General features: G+C 45.8%; 1 protein-coding gene across 1 annotated transcript in view; it reads left to right on the forward strand.

Moving 5' to 3' along the window:
- LOC115481021 (ephrin type-A receptor 7-like) overlaps positions 1 to 15,398 on the forward strand; it is a 222,736-nt gene that overhangs the window by 195,925 nt on the left and 11,413 nt on the right. The window contains exons 11-13 of the mRNA XM_030220005.1: positions 1,001 to 1,186; positions 5,758 to 5,819; positions 8,265 to 8,468. Of these exons, the coding sequence (XP_030075865.1) occupies positions 1,001 to 1,186; positions 5,758 to 5,819; positions 8,265 to 8,468 (452 nt within the window). The remainder of the gene's footprint in view (positions 1 to 1,000; positions 1,187 to 5,757; positions 5,820 to 8,264; positions 8,469 to 15,398) is intronic.

Below are 15,398 nucleotides of genomic sequence, written 5' to 3' on the forward strand. Positions count from 1 at the left end.
GGATGGAGTCAGGATGGACCCAGAAGATGCATGGGTTCCAGTGATAGTATTGGTGCCTATTTTCCATAAATACGTTCATAAGGCAGTCCTATCGCAGTCAGTGAGGAATCCAGTTGTATTTCTAGGGCTGACAGCTGCTACTTGAAAGTCTGAATGATAAATAATGAAGATTGGTCGGCAGTGGAAAACAGCTGTGACAAGCAGCCCCTTGGGTTTTCAGGATATCCAAATGAGTATGCATAGTTAAGTAGGCGGGTAGCCGTTCCAAATATTAGCCAGCACCCACGTACCATTTGGGTTAGCCAAGGACCTGGAATTCAATGCCATTGCCCAGACGCGGCTCAGGCTTCAGTATCCGGGTCTCATTCAGCCTGCAGCTGTCAGCGGCTTTAAAAGTGCTGACCGCCGTGGGCTGAATATCACCCGGAAAATAAATTGTCCAGTTGGCCGGTTCCTGTTGGGACCCCATCTCTCTCTCTCTCCCTTCATGCCGAGAGAAAGTTGATTCAGCAAAAAAAAGAACTTTCTTACCTCAGCATTACTTGAGTTGTGGGCTAATTAGGGAAATACAAGGCAGCTAATTGAGGCTGTTAAAATGAATATTGTATATGAAATTTCTGAATATATTATATAACCAGCTGCTGCAGTGGGGGCTAACGTGCCTTTTTCCTAAAGAGAAGCTCATTTGCAGTAATGGTGGCGGGTACAGAAAGGGAAACCAACGCCAGCTATTTCTCGGGGCTGCTCCTGCAGGCTGTTAGTCACAGCTCTGCTGGCTGGTGAGAGCTAATGGATTAATGCAGCTGCACAGAGTGAAAACAAAGGTAGTTACAACATCCAAAGTGCTAAACGCAGCTGCCAGAAAATCTGCAGCGTTTTGCTTTTGTGGAATTTCTCCTTGTGCCGATCATCTGCCTCTTGTCAAGTAGGCAGCATTGCCGGTGTGCCTGGGCCAAGACCTTTCTCCCGCTAACCGTGCTGCATTCTGTCTCTTTCACAGGGGAATTTGGTGAGGTTTGCAAAGGTTGTCTAAAGCTGCCCAGCAAGAGGGAGCTGCCAGTGGCGATAAAGACCCTCCGAGCTGGATGCTCAGACAAGCAGAAACGCACCTTCCTGGCAGAGGCAAGCATCATGGGTCAGTTCGATCACCCCAACATCATCCGCCTGGAAGGAGTAATCACAGGGGGTAGGTACCAGAAGGCAGAGAGAGGCAGCGGGCTTTGACCCTAGTCACACTGTTATCAGCACCTTTAGTAGGGGAGAAATAGTCCTGATGGACTCCTTAGGGGGTTCTGGGGATTACATATGTGTTCTGTGTTGACCAAGGGCAGAATGTCAACAGATGTCAGCCACAGAGGTGCTCGTCAGGACATCTACTTTAATAAGCAGGCCACGTGGTATCTGCTTCATTGCACACGGTTCACAGTTTGTTACGCTGCGACACAGAGCTTCTTAGGCTCTGACAGGAATATTGCTGGTAAGGCACACTTCCAGACTCTCATCAACAGAAGAAGAGATACTAGTGACCTGTAGAGGTCAGCAGTTTTTTCAACCCTCACTTTTAGGGTAAGAAAAAATAAAGTCCTGAGTAATAACCCAGATCGTTGTCCGTGGTGCTGAAAATCAAAGCTCTCTGGGCAAGTTCCTGCTCTATCCCCAGACCATCCCCATACTATCCAGATGTGCTGTGGTGGTCAAAGGAAATATTCGGCGACACTGACCGGATGGTACCACCAAATAGTGTTCTTGCTTGGACTTATCCAGTTCGCAGATTCTGCCAACTGGATAAACCCTTTTCAATGTCAACCCCAAAATATCTGCATTATTACAGTGCTGTGTTGATAACCCTCTGCTGGACCCGTTCTTTTAGTTTATCTTGAGTTACACCTCTAGTTGAAGGGTGGTGGTCCTGATGGATTGATTCGTTTATGTCTGATTGATTAATCGCCTCGCCTGTAGGGTCATGGCATTTGCACAAACAATAAAAGTAACAGTTGTACAACACAGAAAATACAAATCGACTCTGGAATTCGTTGCAGGAGAATGTGGTTAAGGCGGTTAGCTTAGCAGAGTTTAAGGGAGGTTTGGACGGGCTTCCTGAAGGAAAAGGCCATAGAATGTTATTAAAGGAACGTAGGGAAAAATCCACTATTCCTGGGACAAGCAGTACAAAACGCTTTGCTCCGTGGATCTTGTCGGGTGATTGTGACCTGGATTGGTCACTGTCAGAGACAGGGTGCTGAGTTAGATGGACCTTTGGTCTGTCCCAGTGTGGCGATGCTTATGTCTTAAGTGTCTAATGGAGGAGTAGCCTAATGGTAGTACAGTGGCCTGAGAACCAGAGGGAACCAGGTTTGATTCCCACTGCAGCTCTTTGTGATTCTGGGTAAGTCACTTAATTCTCCATTGCCCCAGGTACAAAATAAGTAAAACCGCTTTGATTGTAACTACAGAAAGGTGGTATAATCAAATCCCATCTTCTTTCCCTTTAAATAGCTTTTCATGGAATCTGTCAAGCTGTTTCAGCCAAAATGGCAGTACCCTCCTGAGAACCCGCACCATGACAATCTGTCTCTGTGAACAGTAGAAAAGTTGCACCCTAGTTGAGAGAATTTAGTTACGTCTTCTGAAGAAGTAGGGTCTTCAGAGGCCACCTAAAGCCAAGGTATTCCCCTTCCAGAATTCGGGAGAGAATTCTGTGATACTAGAGCCACACATGAGAACATGCATGCATAATTCCACTTGGAGACACGGCCACGTGGCAGGTACTTTCCATGGTTACAGGTGATGTGAAGGCCAAGCATGTAGGTTTGCACACAGGAAAGGTTAAGAGGCTTGGTTGAATCGGAGAGTGGACAAAGTAAGCCTGAGGTAACTGGGTTGGAACCCTGTACTCTCTAACCACTTGGCCGTGCCTTCCGCCTCATCTGTTTCTCCCCCTTTGGACTTTTCTGGGGTTTGCTATAAAATTAGCAAGGAGTTCAGAGATGTATACTGGCCTTGCTGCATTTGTTGGGAAGCATTTTGTCCTGTGTTTTGGCTAGGGACTTGGCCAGTGAACGTCCATGGTAGGATGCTGTGCATCACCGACTCCCCCCCCCCCCCCCCCCCCACACACAAACACAGACACACTTTGCAAGTAGGATACTGCTCTTAAAATGGAACAATTTGCAGAACCATGTTCAGTGTCAGATAACCCTGATCGGATTTCTGTAGCAACAGTACCGTCTCATTTACATGGCAATTCAAGCGCTGTGGAAACAAATTATCATGCAGAATGGTTCTTGTTTTCTTAATTACTGTCTTGGAGTTTGTCATTATCGCGAATGAGCCTTTGAGTGCTCGTTACCTTTGACCTCATCTGGGCGCCTGCATTTCATTTCAGCTGAAGAAAGGGGGTAGGATTAGCTGCTTTCTGCAAGAACAAGAGTCCTGCAAATGAGAATGTAGAAGGAGAAGCCGCTGTAGGGTGACTATCTAGACTCATCTGTTCCTGAAGTGCTGGAGTTGATAGTGTAATTAGGACAATTAAAGCACCTATGCAGAGGTGGAAAAAACCAGACCAGATGGAAGAGACAAACTATCCTAATGCTTAGTTCTTTTTGAGTAGACTTCTGGCTGTTTGTGTGACATATTTGCTAAAGATTGTTGCTAGCTTGGATTGATGCCAATTTAGACTGCATCCATGATCATTTATTTATTTAGATTTTGCTCACACCTTTTTCAGTAGTAGCTCAAGGTGACTTAGATTCATGTACTCTAGATATTTCTCTGTCCCAGGAGGGCTCACAATCTAAGTTTGTACCTGAGGCAATGGAGGGTTACGTGACTTGCCCAAGATCACGAGGAGCAGCAGTGGGATTTGAACCGGCCACCTCTGGATTGCAAGACCAACGCTCTAACCACTAGGCCACTCCTCCAAGCGAGTAAAGCGTTGACAGCTGTGATCACTCATCAGTGCTTTCTGCATGAAAAGGACATGGGGTCCAGGAACGTCCTCGTGTAAAGCAGTGATCGACTGTTCCCTCCTGTTGGCGTTGCCCATTGGCCACAGGTGCAGCAGCAGTACAAGATCAGCTTATGCCGAACCTGCCCTGGAGGCACCCCAGCCAGTCAGTATATCCACAATGAATATTCATGAGGTAGACATGCATGCAGTGGAGGCAGTGTATGCAAATCTGCCTCATGAATATTCATTGTGGGTATCCTGAAAACCTGACTGGCTGGGGTGCCTCCGGGACCAGGTTTGGGAACCACTTGCTTATGGTATGGATAGCCTTTGCTCTCTGGACACTCAGCCCTGTTAGTACTGGAGAGAAGCCAACTTAACTCAAGCTTGCACTGAGTAAGTGATCAGTTGGTTCTCTCTGTACATTGTTCTCCGTTCTGAGTGGCTCGGCACCTCATTCGGTGCAGCCATGGCAGTGCTGCATAGCCTGTTCCAGCCTGCCCAGCTTCAGTTTCCTACCATCACCTTTTGCAGTCTGATATGAAGTGTGCCATTGTTCATGCTTCCATTTAAATTGGCAGCTCTAACTGTGATAATTAGGTAGCTATAAAGACGAACTAGCTGCTTTAGCTATTTTCATGATTGCAAAATTGCACATGTCCCTTGATCTGGGGGGGGGGGGCACTCGTAGTGGCTCAGGAGAGCAGTTCAGCAGCAGAAGCGAGTACCAGTGGAAAAATGAGACGAGTAAAGTGGAGGAAATTCTATAAATTTGCACCAAAAGCTAGATATCAAAATGTTAGGCGCTGAACACGAATTCTGTAACAGGAACCGAGCGCCCAGATTTTTGATTTATAAAATACTAACTCAGGACTTACACGCAAGCATTTAGGTGCACCTGCTTATGCCATATCTATTATTCTATAATGTGTGTGTAATGGTAGAAGAGGCCTATGCTCCGCCCATGTGAATACCCTTACGGTTGTGTGCTCTACAAATTGTGCACTAAAATTATATAATACTAATAACCACATAGTACGTGTGAATCTGTAACATTGACCTGTGTAAAACTTTGGACCTGCTCTAGAACTGGGGGTAGGTGTAGACTGCCCTGTACACCATAGCTCTCTAGCACACTCTAGTGAGCGTTCTTTTGGTCATAGTAGCAGAGAGACATCGATTGATGTACCTCAAAGTCGCACTAATAGATGAACATACAAATGCTCAGGACAGAGTAAAACCAAATGCTGCTTGTCTCAAAAAAGATATAAAGGAATTAGAGAAGGTGCAGAGAAGGGCGATGAAAATGATAAAAGGGATGGAATGACTTCCCTATGAGGAAAGGCTGAGAAGGTTAGGGCTCTTCAGCTTGGAGAAAAGGCGGCTGAGGGGTGATATGATAGAAGTCTACAAGATAATGAGCGGAGTAGAGCGGACAGATGTGAAGCGTTTGTTTAACAATAATAGAACCAAAGGACACAAGATGAAGCTAGAATATGATAGATTAATACAAATAGGAGAAAGTTTTCTTTACTCAGCGTGTAGTTGGACTCTGGAACTCGTTGCTGGAGAATGTAGTGACAGCACCTGGCCTTATGGAGTTTAAGGGGGGTTTGGACAGATTCCTGAAGGAAAAGTCCATTGAACATTATTAATTTTTTTTTTTTGGGGGGGGGGGGGGGGGGTGCCAGGTTCTTGAAGCCTGGATTGGCCGCTGTCGGAGACAGGATGCTGGGCTTGATGGAACATTGGTCTTTTCCCAGTATTTGCTTATGTTCTTATGTGTCAAATCTTCTGTTTCTGTACAGGTAATACAATGATGACCGTGACAGAATATATGGGAAACGGGGCGCTGGACTCGTTCCTCAGGGTAAGAGATTTTCATTTCACAAAACATCTAGGTATTATGGGAACTGTTTTTTTTTTACTTTATTTTTATCCATTTTCAATACTACACAGCAGCCAATCAACTTGTTACAGAATAGTGGAGGAGTGGCCTAGTGGTTAGGGTGGTGGACTTTGGTACTGAGGAACTGAGTTCGATTCCCGGCACAGGCAGCTCCTTGTGACTCTGGGCAAGTCACTTAACCCTCCATTGCCTGCCGCATTGAGCCTGCCATGAGTGGGAAAGTGCAGGGTACAAATGTAACAAAAAAAAAAATCAAAGACTCTTACATAAATTATAGGAATGGAATCAAAACAAGGAAAAGTCAAAATTGTTATAAGAATCTAATCAGTCCATTAGTAATGGAATATCCAATTCACAGGAAGTAATATTATGGGAACTGATGGTTCATTCCTGCAGGGAGCCCTAAAGATACCATGTTCCAACCTCTGTTCATTTCCCCCCAGTGCATGTGTGCCCCCCCCCCCCCCTCCCCATCTCCATCCTCTCTTCTTTATCAAATCCTACATTGGTCAACCAGCCAGCCCTGGGCCTTTCTGACGTTCTAAGGCCAGTCTCATTTCTGCACCTGTTGTGCTTGATCTTGTGACCACATAGTGGCAGCTTTCGTAGAGCTGTGGGGGGGGGGGGGGACCCTTATGGTGTCTTCTGTCTTTAAAAGAAAATACAACCACCAAAGACGATGAACCTTTTGAACTTCCTTCATTTTTAATTTTTCTAAAAGGGAGGAGAAAAAGACTCGGCAGTCACAGGTTAACGCTGTGGAAACTGGGCACTGTTTAACCAAGTAAACTCTTACCATGAGAACCACAGCTTCCTTCTGAGTCAGATCAATCATCGGCAAAAACCTCCCAATAACTCTTTTTAATTTCTTCACAGTTCTCGCGGCAAACATGCAATCAAACATATAAACGGCAAGTGACCGTACTCACTTGCAAATGCGCAGTACAGACTTCCCTCTCTGTCCCGCCTTCGCGTCAAGACGTCATGACGTCAGAGGGCGGAACAGAGAGGGAAACGACGTCGAATTGTCGGCTGCCGCCTGGAAAGGAACATCGCGTGAAACAACCTCCCCCCTCCCCCCCATCCCTGCCGCCACTCCCGCCCCCCTCCGTATCGGGCCCCCTGCACTGACCTGACAGCGCCTCTCACCTCCGTGTGGAAGCGCTACAGGCAGCAGCAGATCGCTCTGCTGCTGCCTGTAGCGCTTTCACATGGAGGTGAGAGGCGCTGTCAGGTCAGTGCAGGGGGCCTGGCCCGGAGGGGGGGAGGGAGCGGCGGCGATGAGGGTAGCTGGACATGGGAGGAGGGCAGGGGGGAGAGGCCATGGTTGCTGGACTTGGGGTGAGAGCAGGGCAGAGAGGAGGGTTGCTGGACATGGGGGGAGGGAGGAGGCCAAGGGAAAGAGGAGGGTTGCTGGATATGGGGGGGATGGGGTGAGGCCAGGGGAGAGAGGAGGGCTGCAAAACTCGCCCGTTTTTACGGGCTTAACGGCTAGTAAACCTGTATATCTGATCAGTTACACAGCAATAAAAAGCACAACTTAAATGTGATCCATCTTCAACCTGATCCCAACGGGGATGCATTTCACCATCATAGGTTTCTTCAAGGGAAATTGTGAATCTTATAATTATAATTTCTCGTCTTGCTGGATCCTTGCCGGTAAACATGAGGTATCAACAGCAAGATGAGAAATTGTAAGATTCACAGTTTCCCATGGGGAAGTAAAGCCTAATGGCTTTAGTTTTTTTTTTTTCTATAGCTGACCTCAACTTTCTCTCTTTTCTTCCCTGTGCAAATCCTAGAACTAGACCTGCCATTAGGCTGGGATTACTGTACCAATGCTCTCGGTTCAAAGACTTGCACAGGGGCACAACAAGTGTCTGAAGTTTGGTGGAGTTTTATTTCTACAAGAGAAGAGACCAATAGGTGCTGCTGTTTTAAATTTTTGTTTGATATGCAAGAGAGCAAGTAGGTGAGCTTGACTTGTTATGAAGGGTCATGTTATTTCTGTTATGGGAACTCAAGGCTCCTATTAAATGGTTTATGGGGAATGTTCAGGCTCTTTTCCCTCTTTGGAAGTAAGGGGGGGGGAGATGATAATAAGGCTGATATTAGGTTTGGAGGGTTAGGGACATGAAGAAGCAGGTGAGGTATGTAATCATAATAGAGTGGTATGTATAGGTTGGTGATGAGAGCTGTTGTACTGAGAACTAATGATATTGGGGTAAGAATTGGTAATTGTTCAGTGCTGAATTGGTATTGTTGATATGTTCTGTTGCCCGGTAAAAAAAAATGATAATGCAGATCTGTTAAGATGAATTTGGAATGAGCTAAGGATTACAACATTTTGACTGTCTTGTGAAGGGGAGACTCGCTCTCTAAATCGTTAGCTTCTTGTCCTTGCAGAAACACGAGGGCCAGTTCACAGTGACCCAGCTGCTTGGAATGTTGTACGGCATCGCATCGGGCATGAAGCATCTGACGGAGATGGGCTACGTCCATAAAAGACTGGCAGCTCACAAAGTTCTGGTGAACAGCAACCTGCTCTGCAAAATAGCAGGCTTCCGCCAGCTGCAGGATGACAAGATGGAGGCTGTCTTCAGCATGATGGTAAGTTGCTTTGGGGCAAGAGGAAAAATTAGTTGCTCTTCGTGGCTCTAAAAGTGAGAGGATTTTCAAATCTGACTGTATAGCGTCAACGAGTCTCACCCCTCGCCCTTTCCTGGTCTGCATCATCACTGGTTCTCAGCCTATGGCTTTTCACCCAGGGGTTCTCAACCCAATCCTCAGGCCACACTAACTCGGTCAGCTTTTCAAGATATCCACAAATGAATATGCATGGGATAGATTTGCATACAACAAGTCAGTGTATGGAAATTTCTCTCGTGCATATTCATTGTCAAGATCCTGAAAACTTGACTGGCTTGATGTATCCTGAGGATTGTGTTTTGAACCCACTGCTCTAAGCACTAGGGTTGCTTTCTCTCCCAACCAATGGGCAGGGAGTGGAGGATACAGGTGCATCAGCCATTAGAACCCTGACAGCACTGGTTAATCTGTACGTGAAGGTGGTTAAAACTCTTTAATAGCAGTGATAACATCTGAACTAGTCTTCAGTGAAGGCTGGGGTAACATTCACAGCTGTTGCATGAGGTAAGCTGCGTGGTGTGACTACAATTGAAACCAACAATGAAGGATCATGAGGAAGTTGGATATCTTTAGAAGTACCAAAAATTTGTAGGAAACTCGGCAGTATGGCACAGAAGAGGGATATCCTGAAAATCTGGTTACGTTATGTCGCTGGTATCCCTTGCCAGTCAAAGACCATAACTGGACATATCTTAATCCTTCCTCTCCCTCTCTAAGTTCCCCCCCCAATGGTCTTTACCATACATGTACCTCAATATCACCTTGTTCACACCGGAATCGGCTAACGCCGTTTACGGTACTATGTAAGCCACATTGAGCCTGCAAAAAGGTGGGAAAATGTGGGATACAAATGTAACAACTAAATAAATAAATTATTATTGGAACCAAGCAGAAAGACGACAAGGCCTAAAAAGTTCTTCTGCAGACACGTCAAACGCATGACTAATGATGGGCTGCTACAGCAGCTGCACATTTATGAATGGGCCGAACTAAATATTTGTCTTTCCTATTCTCCCAGTTTCTATTACTTTGGAGCCAAATTTACATTTTGTGATTAACCAGATGTTAAATTTAGAATGCTCATTGGATACTATGACTCAGGCCGCACAGAACTTCTCCGCTGGCCATATGCTCGACATGTCTGTCCTAGTAGCAGAGGGGGGTCGTAGAGCTGCACTGAGACAGAACTTTAGCTATGCTTGAGATAGTAGAAGGCAGTGGTAGGAACAGGGCCGATGTGCTGACGGAGAGGGCTTAGGCATAGAAATTATATACTTACCTACCCAACGTCAATAGGAGAGAAGGAATTGGGACTGGACAGACACTTTAGCTATGCTTGAGATAGTAGAAGGCAGTGGTAGGAACAGGGCCGATGTGCTGACGTAGAGGGCTTAGGCATAGAAATTATATACTTACCTACCCAACGTCAATAGGAGAGAAGGAATTGGGACTGGACAGACTGAATGCACCAACTAGTCCATATTTGCCATCATTTGTGAATGTCACTATTTTAGCCCGAGTTGGCCAAAATAAGTAGGGTACAGATGAATATGATAGCTGCCACCTAAAGGTCATTAATATGCTTATAAATTCTGAAGATTTTAAAAAGAGTCATAAGATATTAACACATTGTAAAAGCAAAATAATTGTTTGAACAGTGCAACTGTTCTGATTCTTGAGTGCTCGGCCACTCGGAAGACTGGGCTCCTTGGGTGACTCTTTAATCCTGAACCCTTAGGATCCCAAAAATGATTTCATTAGCATGCAGCCGAAAAGTGCAAAGTCCATGAATGTTTGCCTCGGCCTTAATAAAATACGACATTATGATAAAATGTTTTATTTCTTTCTACTGCAAAAATGTTCACGTTTATTGCCCGATTCACACCCATTGAGTTATTCTAATAAATATAATTCTATTCCATAGTTACCCAGGCACCGAAACTAATGCAGATTCACCCAAACTCCATTATGTTGCCATGGAAACCAATACGTAGGTGCTAGAATCCGTAACCTCTCATATCGTATTCTTATGTAAACCATCACATTTTCATTCAGCCTGATGTGTTCACACTGGCTCGAATTGATTTTAATCTAAAATAATACATATTTCAAATGAAATGTGCGTAATTGAACTCTGTGCATTGGTCTTTGATTCCCTCCTCCACCCCATACTGCCAGGGCATTTAGAGAGTACGATACAGTACCTTCATTTAGAGAATGATACGGGAACACACTTTGTCCCCTTGTTATTCTCTAAAAGCGCGAGACTGGCCTTAAACAGGCTCTTGTAACTAGATGGAACAGCATCCTATATAATAAAACGCACCTCCAACATTGTGAAGCTGACTGCATGGCTGAGGCATTCCTGCTCTCTGTATCCATCTCCTGAATTGACATCACGTACTTCCGGGTTCGTCACAAGCAGAAGTGACCAACCACACGAGGTTTCTGGGCTTCAGAATGTTGGAGGTGCATTCTATTAAATAGGATTGGTCAGTTCCTTGAAGCACAGCCAGAGCTCACCGTCCTGCACAGTAACGCTCAGACACCAGAGAGAGGAGGGGGGGGGGGGGGGGCTGACACCAGAGAGAGGGAGGGGGGCTGACACCAGAGAGGGGGGGGAGGTATCTCTGTCACACTCTCTCTCACAGTCAATGTCTTTCTCTCTCTCACTCTCACACACTCTTTCTCACACTGTATCACATTCACTCTCTATGTGTCACACAGTCACTCACACACTCTCTTGGTCTCATACACTCAGTCTCACAGATAGTCTATGTCTCACACACACTATTTGTGTGAAACACACTCTCTCTCACACACTGTCTCACATACGCACTTACACAGACTCTCATTCTGACACACACACACTCTCTCTCTCACAGACACACTCGCACCCAGACTCTCTCTCTCTCTCACACACACACACTCGCACATTCACTCTCTCTCACACACAGTCAGTCTCACACACACTCTCTCAAACATACACACTCCGAGGAAATCCTTGCTCTCGCCCATTTCAGTTGTGTCAGAAATGGGCCTTTTTTACTAGTCTATATAGAATAAGATGCTGGTGTGAATGTGTAAAAACTTAACACATGTAACTGGCAACTGAATTCAATGACTAAAAAAAAAAAACTGTAGAAGCTGCTTTTGGATTTAAATGACATCAGTCGTGTCTCGTCTGCCTCTGATGTGTCAGCAAGAGTCTTCTCTGCTGATCAGACTCCTGTCTGTCATCTGCAACATCCTTCCATCACGTGCTCAGGTGCTCAATCATCTCTCACTGTTGATTCATCCATTGTTGCTGGCATCAAGGAACATTTCCAACACTTAACGGACACTTTTTTTTTTCCTGATCAGCCACTGCATGGTGTTGATTCTTTTCTACAACCAGATCTGAAAGACAATTCAATTATCTTCCCAAACGATGTAAAAACACAAGGCAACCGAACCTTTGAGAAGGTCCTACCGAAACTAGATTGAAATGGAAGGCTCGAGCCCATCAAAGTCCACAACTCAGGATCCCTCACAATACACATTCCCAGAGAGCAAAACATCTGAGGAACAGCCCCCTCCAAAAGAATGAAAATGGAATGTTAAGTGACGTTTATGGAACAACTAGTAGAAAAAGCCCGTTTCAGGCAGGAAGGAAACGGGCGCTAGCAAGGTTCCCCCCCACCCCCGCCCCAGTTCCAGACCCCTCCATCGCTTCCCCCCCCGTCCCGCTCCGAGTTCCAGAGCCCACCTCCCTGCCTTCTTGCCTCTGAATTGGACCCCCCCCCCCCGTCGCAACCCTCTCGAGCCTGCCTTCCCGCCGCCAAACCTCTGCAGCCGCCATTGCGTACCTGGCCGCCTGTGTCCGTAACTTTCTGGGTCTCCGAAGCCTCAGCTGACGTCACGACGCATTACGCATCGGCGTAATGCGTCGTGACGTCAGCTGAGGCTTCGGAGACCCAGAAAGTTACGGACACAGGCAGCCAGGTTTTAGAACGTTGGAGGTGAGAATTATTATATAGGATGCCTCATTTGAAGGCTTGTGTTAGTGAATTGGACAGTTATTTATGTTTGAGTGATGCAGGTGATGATTTGATTTTTTTTTTGGTGGGGGGGGGGCTAAAACTGGCAAATCTTGCACAGAGGATTCTCGTACTCTCAAAGGCCATTTTCTATTGCGGGAAGAACTGTGGAAGACAGGAGAGTTAGATTGAATCCTGTGATTGTTGATGACTTCTTATTCATCCACAGATTAAAAAAATCATAACTGTGCTTCGTAGGGCATATTTCTCCCCCCAATAGGGCATACAGAATGGGTTGTATTTTGTCCTCCTGGACATTTTAACAAAGTGGATTAGGGTTCCTTGGAGTAGTTAGAAGTCTGATATTGGTGGGGTTGGAACGGGCCGGTTATTTCAGTTGCTTGTTGTTTCAGCATTCAATTCAAACTTCTCTTATTGACCTATAAGTGCATTCACTCTGCCGCTCCCCAGTACCTCTCCACTCTCATCTCTCCCTACGCCCCCCCCCCCCCTCGGGTACTCCGTTCTGTTGATAAATCTCTATCATCTGTCCCCTTCTCCTCTACTGCTAATTCCAGACTCCGTTCCTTTTATCTTGCTGCACCTCACGCCTGGAATAAACGTCCCAAGCCTGTACGTCTAGCCCCCTCTTTGGCCGTTTTCAAGTCCAAACTTAAAGCCCACCTCTTTACCACTGCTTTTGACTCCTAACCACTGCTCACTTGCCCTGTCCTTTTATCCTCACCTCTTTATTCCCTTACCCTTAATCGTTCTGTCTGTTTACCTGTCTTACCTAGATTGTAAGCTCTTTGAGCAGGGACTGTCTTTTTTGTGTATGGTGTACAGCGCTGCGTATGCCTTGTAGCGCTATAGAAGTGATAAGTAGTAGTAATGTAGAGCCTGCCCTTGCAGATCAGCAATGCGGCCGCGCAGCGTCTGTTTCTGTGAGTCTGACGTCCTGCACATACGTGCAGGACGTCAGACTCACAGAAACAGAAGCCTACGCGGCTGCATTGCTGATCTGCAAAGGCAGGCTTCTACATGGAATGTTGCTAGTGGAGGAGTAGCCTAGTGGTTAGTGCAGTTGGGACATGGGATGTTTTTACTATTTGAGATTCTGGAATGTCTCTATTACTTGAGATTCTACATGGAATGTTGCTACTATTGGAGATTCTACATGGAATGTTGCTACTATTGGAGATTCTGTTGTTACTATTTGAGATTCTACATGGAATGTTGCTATTCCACTAGCAACATTCCATGTTTAGATTGTGAGCTCTTTGAGCAGGGACTGTCTTTTTTTATGTATGGTGTACAGCGCTGTGTATGCCTTGTAGCACTATAGAAGTGATAAGTAGTAGTAGTAGTTATCGTTTTCTATTTGTGATTGACAAACAACAGTTGTACAGAATATTGTTCCTTTTTATACTTTGATAAAAAGATTCATAAATGTTCGAGGCTTGTGCAGGTGAGGACAGAGCCTGCAGGGACAATGCTTTAGTGAAAAAGAAAACTTGTATTTCTACTTTGAAAACCGCACAGTTTTGGAAAATCTAAATGCCACCCTCAAATCTTGCAGGGGGATGAATAGATGCGTCTCACTTATTCCCCTGGCCTTCCTGCAGTGCTGACCTGTTTACCCCTCCTACGGACGTAGCTGCACTACCCCTTTTCTGAAAGAGTTGCATGCAGAATATAAGGTGGAACTTTTTGGTAACTTAGGGTATTAATTGTAGATGTCCTGAAACCCCGACTGGCAACGGTGTTCCCAGGCCAGATCGGGGAAGTCCTGGCATACTCTTGAGCTTTACAAGCATTGCTGTAATACCAGGGCTTCCCAAGCCTCTCTTTAGAACACCACAGCGCTCGGGGTGTCAGGCTATCCAACAATGTGCTGTGGGGGTCTCACTCTTAGCTGTGGCATGCATCCACTTTTTTAAAACATTTATCTAAGTTTTTTTTTCAGTCATTGAATTCAGTTGCCAGTTACATATGTTAAGTTTTTACACATTCACACCAGCATCTTATTCTATATAGACTAGTAAAAAAGGCCCATTTCTGACACAAATGAAACGGGCGAAAGCAAGGATTTCCTCGGAGTGTGTATGTTTGAGAGATTGTATGTGAGAGTGACTGTGTGCAAGAGAGAGAGTGAATGTGCAAGTGTTTGTGTGTGAGAGAGAGAAAGAGAGAGAGTGAGTCTGGGTGCGAGTGTGTCTGTGTGAGAGAGAGAGTGTGTGTGTGTGAGAATGAGAGTGTGTGCAAGTGCGTATGTGAAACAGTGTGAGAGCGAGTGTGTTTCACACACATACAGTGTATGTGCGAGAGAGAGTGTGTGTGAGACACAGACTCTCTGTGAGACTGAGTGTATGAGACCAAGAGAGTGTGTGAGTGACTGTGTGACACATAGAGAGTAAATGTGATACAGTGTGAGACACAGAGTGTGTGAGAGACAGTGTATGAGAGTGAGAGAAAGACATTGACTGTGAGAGAGAGAGAGAGAGTGTGTGTGTGTGTGTGTGACAGAGATACCTCCCCCCCCCCCCTCTCTCTCTCTGGTGTCTGAGCGTTACTGTGCAGGACGCTGCGCTCTGGCTGTGCTTCAAGGAACTGACCAGTCCTATTTAATAGAATGCACCTCCAACATTCTGAAGCTGAGAAACCTCGTGTGGTTGGTCACTTCTGCTTGTGACGAACCCGGAAGTACGTGATGTCAATTCAGGAGATGGATACAGAGAGCAGGAATGCCTCAGCCATGCAGTCAGCTTCACAATGTTGGAGGTGCGTTTTATTATATAGGATGCTGTTCCATCTAGTTACAAGAGCCTGTTTAAGGCCAGTCTCGAGCTTTTAGAGAATAACAAGGGGACAG

This window comes from Microcaecilia unicolor, chromosome 11 (genome assembly GCF_901765095.1).
Source record: "Microcaecilia unicolor chromosome 11, aMicUni1.1, whole genome shotgun sequence".
In the NCBI taxonomy this organism is placed as follows: Eukaryota; Metazoa; Chordata; class Amphibia; order Gymnophiona; family Siphonopidae; genus Microcaecilia; species Microcaecilia unicolor.